This window comes from Pholis gunnellus, assembly GCF_910591455.1.
Source record: "Pholis gunnellus genome assembly, chromosome: 19".
In the NCBI taxonomy this organism is placed as follows: domain Eukaryota; kingdom Metazoa; phylum Chordata; class Actinopteri; order Perciformes; family Pholidae; genus Pholis; species Pholis gunnellus.
Genome location: NC_136546.1, coordinates 6,069,519 through 6,083,501, shown reverse-complemented (window position 1 = coordinate 6,083,501; position 13,983 = coordinate 6,069,519). Strand labels below are relative to the sequence as shown.

At 45.8% G+C, this 13,983-nt stretch overlaps 1 protein-coding gene across 1 annotated transcript; it reads left to right on the top strand.

The window, feature by feature from the left end:
- Window positions 1-110: 110 nt before the first annotated feature.
- dse (dermatan sulfate epimerase) lies at window positions 111-13,917 on the top strand (the record flags this gene model as incomplete). The annotated part of the gene is made up of 5 exons (XM_079179782.1): window positions 111-164; window positions 3,896-4,149; window positions 9,192-9,431; window positions 11,231-11,438; window positions 12,177-13,917. The coding sequence occupies exons 1-5, from the start codon at window positions 136-138 to the stop codon at window positions 13,915-13,917; spliced, it is 2,472 nt and encodes an 823-aa protein (XP_079035908.1). The 5' UTR covers window positions 111-135.
- Between the last annotated feature and the right edge of the window lie 66 nt (window positions 13,918-13,983).

Here is a 13,983-nt window from a genome sequence, read left to right as displayed (position 1 = left end):
TACCTGCCCCCCTGGAGCCCCGCAGAGTTCAGCGCCCGGTGGAACGAGGTGTACGGAAACAACCTGGGCGTGCTGTCCATGTTCTGCCTGCTGTACCCGCACAGGGCGGGGGCCCTCGACCTGGCCAAGGACTACATGGAGAGGATGGCGGCTCAGCCTAGTTGGTAGATTTTTCTGTCTTTTTATTATTTTATTTACTATTGCTGCAGTCTGTTTATTGCTGAGTATTCCGCATGAGGAAATTTGAACCACCCTCTTCTTAGCATTGGCCGCTTTTTCTTTTTACAGAGACAAATAGGCGTCTGTTTCCACCCTCATGTGTGTGTGTGTGTGTATCGGCCGGGTATTAATGCTGAGTCAGCTCAGAGGGTTTCTGGTCAGCCCCAATCTCAGGAGTGTTTCTGGTTTTCCTCTGCGGGCCAGGGTTCTGGTAAAGATAAGTCTGTGCTCCAGGAAATATGTTTAGCAGCTGTTTACTGAACATGAAAGGAAATGAAATGTTCAGATGTGAGCTGAATAGCCCGACTGCAGGGACCTGGGCTGAGATTGAAGCTCAGAGTCCAGGTGACGTGGTATAATCACCCCTGGGTATAAAAGCAGTAAACAAGTGAGAGAGCCCATCAAGGGCAGGTGGGTGGTGTGGATGGGTAAAACAAACGAACACCGGACTTTCACCCAGGAGACCACTGTTGTGTGAAACCAAACGTAAACATTGACCTTACGCTTGATACGCGGCATTGTTACGCTCGTTACTTAACGTTACGTAAGACTCGCGGTAGTTCGGGTTGTTTCGTTTTTACATTGTTACCTTTATTCTTTTAACACAAACCATCATCTTTTTTGTTTAGAAACGTCAACATTCAACGTGTCCTGTGGTTTGCAGAAACGTACAATGCCAAAAAAAAGAAATTCTGGCTACTGGGTTGTTGAGCTGAAATCATCCAGTATTTTAAAAGAAAGAAGCAAAGAGTAGAGCAGAGAAAGTTTTCTTTTGAACTTTGAGCTTTGTTCACCTTTTGAACATATGATTTTAAGATAATCGGTAAACCAGTGGTGATCATTTCACCACCAACCAATTGCCAGACAATAAACTCTGGGCTTTCAGCTCATTGTCAAAGGACAGATCTCCTTAATCCTGTTGGAATAGATTGCAGAGTTAACAGGAAAGTATATCGGGTGTCTAAATTTATATACAAAAAGTTAAGTTTCTGTATTGACAAAAGAAAGCGTCCTTGCCATACTCCACACCGTGAGAAGTACAACCAACAAGTCAGCTGAATCCATCCATTCAGCCACGTTTGAACAATCCTCGGGCTTTTCAGAGTCAGCCACGGCTGAGCGGCGTGCAGTCATCAGCCGACCACGGCGCTTCCTTATTTCCCTAACAATTTGATTAGGTTCAATGAACATTAGTTCTGCCTTGCAAGTGCAAAGTGGCCCGAGAAGTGGATTACAGCCATTCACCGCTCCGCAGCTCTCCACGGCTTTTATTTCAAAGACAAAAGGAACGAAGGACTCAGAAAAGGACGCTTGGAGAAGGTGGTTGCATCTAGTGTCGGGGCCCATGGCAACCGTCTACTGTTCATTTATTCACATATTCTCACTGAATTGGTGCTAACTAGCGAGCTACTGTGACTTGTTAGCATTTGATCAAATACGTGCAGAAATCCTGTATAGTTATTTACAAACCAAAATCATCCGTTCACAAAAATAGTCTTATGCTGTAGATATAAATTACCTTTCTCTATATTTACGATACATGGCACTGCCTCTGTTCATTTTTAATACATATTTATGTATTATTTTTGATTGCAGTGTGCGTTGACTGGTCAATCATCTCAGAAGTCGGGCCGCTTGCCGCAGAGATGATCCTCAACATTTTTAAACAGGAATTAGTTGAATGATTCGACCGAATATTCAACATTATTTACTTAATTTAGTGACACAATAACAGTAGTTGTACAAAAAATGAAAACGGCAAAGAGCCTCGCTCAAATCCTCGGCCATCGCAGCTGATAGATGCAAAGTGCATTCTGGGAAAACTTGGCGACCCCGAGTCCACACAAGTCAGCTCCCAAAGTATCCTGGACCTGAACACTTCCAGTCATTTGGACTGTACTTTGCTAGCGCTGCGCTACCGTTATGCTACATTTGAGTTATAGTACATTTGAGTATTAGTACACTATAGTCATCAAAAATCAGTAGTTACAGATGTACGACATATCATACTACATTTAACACACTATTGATATACTACTCTACTATAGTCCAACAATTCTTCTACCTTGAGTTTTTTGTTTCTTTTCAAAGTTTCTACAGTTTAATAATTCTCATTGTGCTGCATGGCTGCCTCCAGTCATTCAGCATGTGAAAGGGTATTTTCCCACAGCTCATTTCAAGGGGTGGGGGGGTTTTAAGCTGGTGTGGTATTATTGTAATTTGCGTGCCATTTTTCACAATATCAGCGCGTGTGCCACAGTGCAGAAAGGAGAAGCCACCGAGCATGTGTTTTCACAACTTAAGAACACACTGTGAGTTTTCTCCTTGGCCGCACTTTCACTATGGTCACTGAACCTCTGAAGGCTTGTGCAGACCGGCTCCAGGAACCAGTCGGCTGTGGTATTCATGGCCTTCAATTATGTCTCCGACGACTCCGTGAACCATGTTAAGACGAGGAGCTTCTACTTTGTGGCATACCGGTGCCTGCTTCTTCTTCTTTTTCCTTCTTTCTACACAGTCTGTGCAAACATACAGAAGTGTGATTTTGTGTGCTTTGGCATGATTCAATATACAGTCCACCTGTGACTTGGCATCCATGTTTTTTTTTTCTTGCCGTACGGGCAAATTGCAGCGTAAAGAAGCGACCCATTTGGTGTTCATTTACATGAGCAGACAGGAAGTGGTTTGCAAATAAACCTCAGCTGCCACTTAACATGTGGAAGCAATGCATTGCCAACATCAAATGGATGAACCAGTCTCTACTTTCTTTGCCATTTCGTGCTTTGTTTCCAACACACGTTTAGAAGTACATCATCTTTGCGGCTTAAAAACTTCAACAAGAACAATTATAATTCATGCACTCCAATTATTATGCTCTCACCCAAAACACAAGCTCTCACGTTAGCAGGCCAATGGTGGCATTAGGTGCGTGAGTGAGTTTGTACGCAGAGGATGTCGGTTGAGTCTGCGATTTGTGTCCAAGGACACGTTCACGTACACACTGCTAAAAGAATGTGGCCATGTGCGGAGCAGACCGCATCAGAATGTGGTCTGAGCGAGCGGCTCTTAATGCGTCCTCGATGTGTCTTTGGGCGCGTTCACAACTGTACTTGAAATATGTCCACTTGTGATCGAATCACCCAGGACACACGTCAATGGCAGCTCTGAACACTGCCGTAGATTTCGAGCCTGATTCATTGAGTCCCACATCTGAGGTTCCTTTCTTTTTAACCAAAGTGAGCAGAATGATTACACACACACAACACCTTTCACTCTTTTACAACGCCGACACTTAGCACCCTGAAAAGCCCACAGGAGTCAGCGTTCTTAGATCCTAGCGCCCCGTAAACCAGGGGAGAATTTGCGCACATTACACTTTTAATGTCTTTTTATTGGGAAGCAATGGTGCAGCAGTTGTGGTGCAAACTGCTACTTAGCATCTTTTTCATTTTTGCTTTCAAAGTGAATTGATGCTTTACAGCTGTGGTAAGGATAATTAAAAAGGCTTTGCAAAGAAAAGAAGGGCTTCTTGTTCATGACGAACATTTTCCCAGGGGCTTCATTTTAAAGAGTGAAAATTTGCCACCTGATTACCGTTGAATGTTTATTTTCCATGTGCTCCACATATGTTTGATGCCTTGCCTTGAGCCTTGTGTTCGTTGTTTTTCTATCGCAGGTTGGTTAAAGACGCCCCCTGGGATGAAGTTCCTCTGGCGCACTCTTTGGTCGGGTTCGCCACCGCTTACGACTTCCTGTACGAGTACTTGAACAAGGGCCAACAGGAGCGGTTCCTCCAGGTGATCGGCAATGCGTCGCGCCTGATGTATGAGAAGTCCTACGTCCGGGGCTGGGGGTTCCAGTACCTGCACAACCACCAGCCCACCAACTGTGTGGCGCTGCTCACAGGAAGTCTGGTTTACATGACCCAAGGTTAGTGTATAGGGATTCGTGCCTTTTGAAACGTCTATGTGTTTGATTGTATAGAAGTCTATGGGGAAATGACTACTTCTCACTTGATTTATTACCTCAGTAAACATTGTAAACATGAGTTTATGGTCTCAATCTCTAGTTTCAAGTCTTCTTCAATCCAGCATGATGTTCATTTAGTAAATCATGGACCCATTTAGAGTCAAATAGACGATTAAGCAGGATATACTTCGGGGCTTGGCTACCTTATTCAGCGTTAGGTTGCTTAGCTCCACCCTCTCGTGCCACTTCTGTTTCCAAAAAAACACGATGGCGACTGCCAAAACACCGAACTCGAGGCTTAAAAATGGGAGTCAACAGTCCAATTGATGACGTCGCATTAACTATGTCTATGGTTTTTGCCCTCGTAGAGGCGGGGCCTAAAGATGAGCGTGTTGGTTATTATGTGTTGTGTGTTTAGAGCAAGAAACCTTTACAACCACTGGCTAAGATTGTCATGAAATTTTGTAGAGATATTCATATTCCCTTAAGGAGGATTCCCAGCATTTACTGATATTTTAGTTTACTTTATATATTTGATCAATTAATGTGTAACTCCTTCACTCAGCAAGGGAGCTCATTCCAGCTCTGTGTGGGAGCTTTAAGGGTTAGAAGCCTGCCTTGCTCAGCATTAAGAAGCTTCAGCTCAACTAAAGGAATTCCATTAGTCTGTTTTTTACGGTGAAGGTTTAGTCTCATGGTCTTAAGGCTGATTCAGAGGACCCTACTAAGGGATGCAGTTGAGGAGGGATTACAGTAAAAAAATGTAATTTTTATGCCTCAGCGACAGCCATTGCCAGAGGCGTTACGTTTTTCGAGTCGTCCGTCGGACAGACAAACGCACAGACGAATGTCTCCGAAGCACCTAAATATTGGTTTTGATTATTAGCTCACAGAAATATATATATAGCTTCGTTTTAGAAATTCATTCACATCTTCTGTACCTCCAAGATACTTTCTCTGCAGATTTTACAAATCCTTTAGCCGACTCCTTCAGCAACGTTTTTCGGACCGCTTTAGCTCGTCTCCCGTGAAGAGAGTTGCCAATACTTCTCAGCTCACTGTGGCTTGTTTATAGAGTCAGTTGAGGTTAGTAGGGCTGTAAACAGATATTTGGTTTCATCATTGATTAACCTGCCCAAATGTTGTTTGAGAAGCTGGAACTTGAAAAATTACAAAAAACAAGTCATTGTTTATAATTTTTTGTTGATCAACTGATCAATGAACTAGTCATTTCAGGGTGAGTTTAACCAAATTCTGTGGAAATCAGTGTCAGTTTAACCACGTTTGTTAAAATGTTTGCTTCAGTTTTGCAGATGTGTCAATAGATAACCCCTTAACTTAAAGTCCACGTACTGCACCAGCTTTTTATAAAGCTCATCAGCAGATAGAGCTCAGTTTTCTTATGTAACGGCTTTCATAAGGACTGTAGGGGGGAAGGAATTCCCCCTTTTCTCTGGGCAATCAAAGTAATAATGTTGACAACTAAACTAGAGGCGATGCACAGGCAGTTCAGTGAGATCCTCGCAGATGTGGTCTTGAAATAAAATCCAGCGGCTTCTTTGTCTGAGACGTAGAAAAGTAGCACAACCCTCAACCCTGCTTGTAGCCTACATGTAGGATGTGGCTCTTGGTCTTTGTGGTATATGTCCCGCCCCTCCTCAAGTGTGATTGGACAGCTGGGTAAAAAAACAAAATGACAGTGACGAGTGCACGGATTTTCACATAAAGACATTTTTTTCCACATCAAACGTGAAACGCTCTGTGCCTCATCACGCTGCTTTTGTAGCGTTGTAGTGTGAATAGTGCGGTATTTCAATGCTTTCATACTCAGGAGAAGCGCACCACCTGGTCCTCAGACTGCATATATACATTTGTGTGGTATATAGGTCATGTCTTGTCATTTTCGTGGTGAGACTTGCAAACCTCCGTCTGCTTCGGAGAGAAACTCTGGCTGGAATTTCAGTGCAGGCAGCCTGAGGTTTAGCTGCCATAGCTGCACTTAATCCTTTGTAATTGTTCTCCAGGTGAGGTTCTCCACATGACTCTGCAGCACTTCCTTTGTGAGACCTGACACCATTATCCACCGCCGAATGTTTCTCTTTGCCTCAACTATATCCTCGCGCTAAATATTTTTGAGTAGCAGGCAAGCAGAGAAAAGGCCATCGGGAGGTTAAAGGCCCGCAGTGCTTTGCCTCCAGGGATTCTGATTTCTGGCACAAAAGATCCGACCCTGACGTGAACTAAATGGCAGCTGGCTTACAGAGAACCGCTGTGGTCACGTTGGTTTTATTTGAGGCTTTTAACAATTTTTTTGTAGAGGGCAACAACTCTACAAAGCTCAGTGAACACGGACCTCTGTTTGCTTCGTTACATTTTGTGTCGAGCCGAGGAAAAAGTTTCCAGCCTTGTCTTTGTCACCTGGGGAAGGGCTTGTGCTATGTTTATGTTTATGACTCATGGTCTTATTTTGCTTAAAGTGTGATTTACAGCGGACCTCATGTGGAGATGAGATTGTCATACCTTAGCAGAGGTGAGAACATAGCTTCTTAAAAGTTTGCTGGCACATGATGTACTGTATTTGCAATGATTTCTCTTTTTAGCTGCGTCATATAACTGTCGCCTAGTGTCTCGTCTAACACTCTGCAGAGGCCCGACTGCATTCCGTGATCGCGTATGTATCATTTGTATCAAGGGATGACATTAACGTCCAAATATTATTCTGACTAAAATTCCTGAGAATAAATGGAAAGTTTCCAATAAGCACTACCAGAAGAGACGGACAAACTCTTTGTCTTCTTTATTGGTTCTCCGACACAAACGTTAAGGCCAATTGCTGACTTTTTGGACCAGTTGGTACTTTGTCATTCTAATAAGACATTTGATAAGTCAAGCAAAGATGCTGCGATGTCATTCAAATCAAACTGACACCCAAACGATCCCTTTATCTCCGTCCAATGAGGAGCAGCGTTTAGCCTCGATAGCAACACTTCTCCTTCCCTTTCCTCTATTACTGCTTTTAATCGACACATGAGTGCATCCCTCCCCCACAATTGAGCTGTCAGACTCTGGAAAACATTGTACTTCATCACTGGCTGTCCTGGCGCCTAATATATAATAGATCAGAATAACACATTAACAGGCTCCATGGTCAGTTGTATACAAGATCCTTGCAATTGCATCATCAGCCGTGTGTGACGAGGAGCAGAGAGTAAAGTCAACGAGCGTTGTTGGAAATAACAAATCCCTTGACCTTTCACATACTTCTGGACATGATGTGTGCTGAGGGAGGGACCCGGGTGTCCAGACCCAGCACCCTGGCTAACAGCATGGGAGACAGTCGGGCCTAAGTCTTTTCCTTTTAACGTGGGTTAACGTGATGACTCTTTTTTTTTTTTTTATTTCTCCTTTTTGTTGACGTCTTTGGTATTCCAGTAATCGCTGTGTTGTTTATTCTATGTTCAGCACGGTGTCGTCGCTTTCCTTGGAGTTCGTTTTGATGACACAGGAGTTTCAGTACACTTTTTACGAACATGCTGCGTATGCAGCGGCTGGAAATCTAAATTGTGTAATTGTCTATGTGGTAGAGGGTTTTAATCCCAGGAAATGTCTACTTTACACTCCCGAGTGTTGTAGTTCCCATCAGCTCCGTGTAGCTTTTTAAAGGGCTAATTCCAAGGCAACAAAAACACGGTGATTCTCACGCTACCGTTTCAGAGTAGCTAACAACACTGCTGTATTGTCATGTTATGCAAACATCTTGTATTTCCAAATTGTTCCTGTAACTTCAAGAGGGCCAAAAAAAAGTCAATCAATGCAGCTAAATAAATGATTTAGTTAACTTGAACCAGGTTGTTTCGCGCAGACACTGACAAATTGTGTTTAGTATTCCTGGAAAGCTGTCATAAGGATTTATTTGAATATCATGTTTTTGCTTTTGAGGAAAGAAAGTAGCGAACGGTCTCAAAGCCCGAGCTGCTCTGGAGGGTGGCCCTGGACCGTGTGAGCGCCGGGGAAGTTCTGTTTGTGTAAATATGGTCTTTGTGCGTGCCAAGAGTTCCTGTTTGATGGTAAATACCTGCTCTGTGTAGACCGGCGGTCCCCAAACAAAACACTGTTGGGGACGGCTCCAGGGGGGCGGACTCGGCCGGCTGGGCGGGTGCTGGGCCAGTCACCGCCGACGGCCCCGTGGATTCCTCACTGAACTGAGGCCGGAGTGTTTATGCGGCTGCCTGTTCTCATAGTAAAGTCTGTGTGCGTGTGAGAGAGTATACATGCTGTAGTGTGCTATAGTGGTGTCACGCTTTCCATAGCCACAGGTAGATGTTGTGTGTGTGTGTGGAAGGTTTCTTTAGGTAACAGACTAAGAAGCTGAAGCTAACACACACACACACACCCTAATCACTTTGTAATGCAAGATCTCTGATATTTAGTCCTGGTGCGAATCTATTCTAGAAGCACTTTCATGGCCCCTGCTTGTAAAGAGGATTACTTGCACTCCCACTTTGGATAAAAACAGTCAAATCTATTATTGTCCACGTATGTTGTTTAATACTTTTCTGCAGCTTGTCAGATTGCAGACCAGGGCTAATTTGATGAGGTTTTTTAATCGGGTTTTTATTTATTTTATTTTATTATAAAATGAATTTAATTGCAAAAACCATACTTTCGAAAATCATATCAAATATTGAAATACTGTGTAAAATTTGAAGTATCTGCCATCAGAGGATGCTGAAGATGTCAAGCATTAGACTTTTGAACCAATAGGATGTCGAGATAAGATATTCCTATGGTTAATCGATTTATTTAAGGATATGAATCTGTTAGCTAAAGATTACCAGAAAGGTAGAAAAACACAGTCACACAACCCTAAAATGTTTGTCAGCCGTGAGATGTATTCACTATTTCAGTGTATGGGCGAAAAACTAACCAAAAGCATTTCATAATCCAGGGCTTTCTTCCACTATATTTAATCTGTGAAACCATCTCCACTTCCTGTGTTCCAGGTTACCTCCAGGAGGCCTACCTGTGGACCAAGCAGGTCCTGTCCATCATGGAGAAGTCCATGGTCCTCCTGCAGGACGTGACGGACGGCTCCCTGTATGAAGGCGTGGCCTACGGGACGTACACCACGCGCTCTCTGTTCCAGTACATGTTCCTGGTGCAGCGCCACTTCGCCATCAGCCACTTCGACCACCCCTGGCTCCTCAAACACTTCGCCTTCCTGTACAGGACCATCCTGCCGGGTAACTGTCACTTTGCCTGCTGTGGCCAGCACACTTGTTTTACTTTTATCAACAGGCCAATTAATCCGTGAGTAAGGGTTAATTTAGCTACGACTGGCCGATACACTCAGTTAGTCCGTACAAGAATGCTTTATCCCAAAAGTTGGACGTATAAGGTTGGACGTGAACATAACCTCTGGCAGGCTGCCACATTGGAGAGCAGCTCCTCCTCCTGAGCCAATGCAGGGGTATGCATGCGTGTACTTATTACCTTCCTGGATGCGAAGCTGACCTGAGGCCTGCAGGGATATGCGGTGTCCTGGAAGTTCAGTCTGTCTGAAGGTCAGGGGGAGGGCAGCAGTGGGGGAGGGGCCCCTAGGTCAGGCTAGCCCCCTGCCAACAGTTTCTGTATTGTGGCTGAGCAGCACCTCTAATTACATCAGCCCAGGAGAGCCTTGGATCCGGAGCCACAATAGCAGCATGAATGTGCTGAGAGGGGCTCAAGACTCAAGTCTAAGGATTACTGAAAGGGGTTAAAATACCAGAGGGAGAGCCTCGATGGCTGAATGGTTAGAGCCGATGCCCTCTCTCCTACCTGCCTCTTCAATATCAACTGTCCAATAAAAATGCCCCCAAAAAAGGTCAGTGTCAGTTGAAGTGCATTGCCTGAATGAAGTTGAAGTGTCAGCTGCTTACGGTTGTGAAGTGAACACAAGAGTCAGATGAGGTTTAAGTACCAAAAAGAACCGAAACGGCAGGTGTAAGGGATAAAAGGTGTGATAAGTGGAAGTGCCGAAATACAACGCTGTCTGGTAAAGTGTCAGTTGAAGTGGAGTGCAATGTCTCCTTAACTTTAAGCACTAAAAGGAGCTGAAGTGTCATTCGAAGTCTCAGCACTGAATGGAGCTGAAGTGTCAGTTGCTCCGCCTGCGCTGCCGTGCTGTGTAAGGGATACGAGGAGTCGGAAGTTTCTGTGGAAGTGCTCGAAGAAGTCAGTGGAAGTGAAAGTAGTGGAAAGTGTCTGAAGTCTAAGAACTAAAAGATGTCGCAATGCCAGTGAAACTGCTCACAACAAGGCAGAGAGCGCCATGTAGTTCCGTTATGTTGGAGAGAAGGCAGACTTCTGTACGGCCGATACCTCCAACACTCGGCAACCCACACCAAAACAATCTAGACTGATAAATAGCACTACTGATGAGACGAAAAACGTGTTTGTTTTTGTTTTTGGGGTGAACAGTCCTTTTAAAGCAATTAAAATGTGAGATGATGTGTCAGCACTTATAGGAGTTGAAGTGTCATATCTGCTGTTGTCTCACTGCAGGTGTCTGTACAAAGAGAATGTACTTGACGCAGTGTTTCTGTGGCGCTTTTTGTTTACGGTTGCTTTTGGTTGACAAATGATCGACTGTGATTGCATGCTGTAGTTACTGTAGCTGGTTTCTTAGAAGCCTCTCACCCCCAGAGTGAAAGGTCTTCCCGACATAATTACAGACAACAGAACTGTGTGAACAATTTGCACTTGGTTTGGGACTGAGGTTCATGCTGTGTGTGTGTGTGTGTGTGTGTGTGTGTGTGTGTGTGTGTGTGTGTGTGTGTGTGTGTGTGTGTGTGTGTGTGTGTGTGTGTGTGTGTGTGTGTGTGTGTGAATCCGCATATTGTTCGGAGTGATATTTCCATGCACCGTTGGCGCCGCAAACTTAAACATCAGTCAACGTGTCAGCATTGTATTGGTCACGTTTGCCCATTAGTTTTGATGTCAAATATTTCTGCGGGACACCTCCGTGAAAGGCCGCCCCTGACGTTTTTTACTGTCTCCGCAGGCTTTCAGAGGACCGTGGCCATCGCCGACTCCAACTACAACTGGTTCTACGGACCGGAGAGCCAGCTGGTCTTCTTGGATCGCTACGTGTTGCGTAACGGCAGTGGAAACTGGCTGGCAGATCTCATTCATCAAAACAGGGTGATGGAGGGGCCGGGGCAGGCTGGAAAAGGCCAGCGATGGTGTACTCTTCACACTGAGTTCATCTGGTGAGCTGCTGAATTTGGATTCATAATAGGAAACATATGACTACAGTTTTCTTTTGCTGTTTAGAGCTACTGTATTGGTAAAGTAGCTCACTTTTCGGCCTTCATTTCTTATTTCCAACTTGCCATGGTCGAGATATTGGGATTAATTTATGATTATTAATTGAATGATCCGTTATTTTTTCAATTAGTCATTTAATCTAGAAAATAATGGCAAGTGCAGATAATAATTTCCCATAGCCCACTTTCAAAAACCATATGGTGCTCAATTTACGATTTGCAAATCCCCTGGGACCAGCCAATGCCAAAGCTTTATCCTCTAAAGAATGGAAGCAAAAGGAGGCTGCTAGCCGGGCTCTGTTCAATGTTAAACAAATCCAAAGTTCACTTTTTAACACGTTATATCTTCTTTGTTTACTTCGTACAAAAAAGGAAATGTAAAAAACAAGACATGCCAAAAAAAACAATTCCAGCACTTCCTGTAAAACCTTTTACGTTTTGTTTTTATACAGACTTATTCTTATTCTCTATGTTATTCTTTAGCAGACAGACATATAAGTGGTTTTGATCTTTATATGTACTTGCCAGAAGGCATTGTGGGAAAACAAGGAGAATCATATAATCACAGTACAAGAAGCAGGTTGATAAATAAGTTTGTTCACCAAAAATGTTAATTGCAGCATGTCATCACGTGTCGGTAATCTATCATCCTGATACCCGTCCTCTCATGGTGTCCTACAGGTATGACCCAGGACTGATTGCCAAGCCTCCGTCAGACTTTGGAACGTCCCAGCTCCACCACTTTGAGGACTGGGGCGTGGTGACGTACGGCAGCGCTCTACCCGCAGACACCAACCGCACCTTTCTCTCCTTCAAGTCCGGCAAGCTGGGGGGGCGCGCCATCTTCGACATCGTTCACAAGAGCAAGTACAAAGAGTGGATCAAAGGGTGGAGGAACTTCAACGCCGGCCACGAGCACCCGGATCAGAACACGTTCACGTTTGCGCCCAACGGCGTCCCGTTCATCACCGAGGCGCTGTACGGACCGAAGTACACTTTGTTGAACAACGCGGTGTTGTTCAGCTCCACGGTCTCAGGGAGCTGCTTTAAGGCGTGGGCCGGACAGGTTACGGAAGCCTGCGATTCCAAGTGGATGAAGTACAAGGTGGGGCTGGCGGCCGACGCCCAGGGCAAAGTGGAAGCCGCGATGGAGAGACAGGGAATGGTCTTCGTCCGTGGCGAGGGACAGTCCGCTTATAACCCGGAGCTGAAGATCAAGAACTTCCAGAGAAACCTGCTCCTTCTTCACCCGCAGCTCCTGCTCCTCGTGGACCACATCCACCTGCATCCAGACAGCCCGACCCGGGCCATGAGCGCCTTCTTTCACAACACGGATCTCCCGTTCCAGGGTACGAAGGTAGACGGCGTTCACGGAGCGTTTGTGTCTCACGGCGAGGATAAGTACAAGATGTTTTGGCTGGACGACACAGGCTACAGCAACAAAGGAGTGGTGGGTTATTGGAATTACCCCCGAGGGTACCCGTACAATGGCTCCAACTATGTGAACGTCACAATGCCGTTGCGGTACCCTCACACCAGGGTGGCCTACATTTTCTTCGGGCCAGGCGTGGACGTACAGAGCTTCAGCCTGCGCGGCGACGACCAGAGGGTGGACATTTACCTGGCCACCAAGGACCACACGTACACCATCTACCTGCTGACCGGGGAGCTCACCAGCAAGCCCCTGTTCGCCATGGTGCTGCTGGACCACAAGAAGGTCGTGTTCGAGAAGGCGGCGGCGGGCGCGGAGGACAGCTCGCCCGACGAGGTGGAGGAATACGTCAACGTGATGGAGGACAACCTCCAGCACGTCAAGCCCGTCTTCCAGCAGATGGAGAGACACATCCTGGGACGGGTCCTCAACACCGCCAGCTTCCACAAGACCGCGGAGCGCCTCCTCCAGTTCTCCGACAAGAAGAAGACGGAGGAGGTGATTCAGAAGATGTTCGCCATGTCGAAGAAGCAGGGAAAGGGCAAAGGGGGGAAGAAAGTGAGCCTCGGAGAGAAGCTCTCAGAGAGTATGCCCGACATTTTTGCACAGGTCGAGGTGAACGAGAAAAGGGTGCGCCAGAGGACTTCAAAGCGTACATACGAGGACAGTCCCGAGGAGGGAGAGGGGGCCTTCATGGATTATGCGGACGGCCGCAAAAACAGAAAGGGGGCCCTTGTCAAGGGCCGTAAATTCAAGGAGGTTCACATGGTGGCCACGGCCGGGAGCGAGGGTCTCTCCAGCACCGCCTCCTACATACGACTCTTCCTCCTCCTGAACACCGCCACCTTCTTCCTGCTGCTGGCCGTGTTACTGACTCGCTTCCAGAGAGGTCGGAGTTTGCACACGCAGAGGTGGTTCTACACCATCCTTCTGATCGACTGCTTCATCTTACTGTACCTCTACTCGTCCTGCTCTCACACACAGTGTTGACGTCACCACGGGGGGGGGGGTCCGTCCAACTGCAGAACGAACGACGCGTTGTTCACAGGTTTGAAG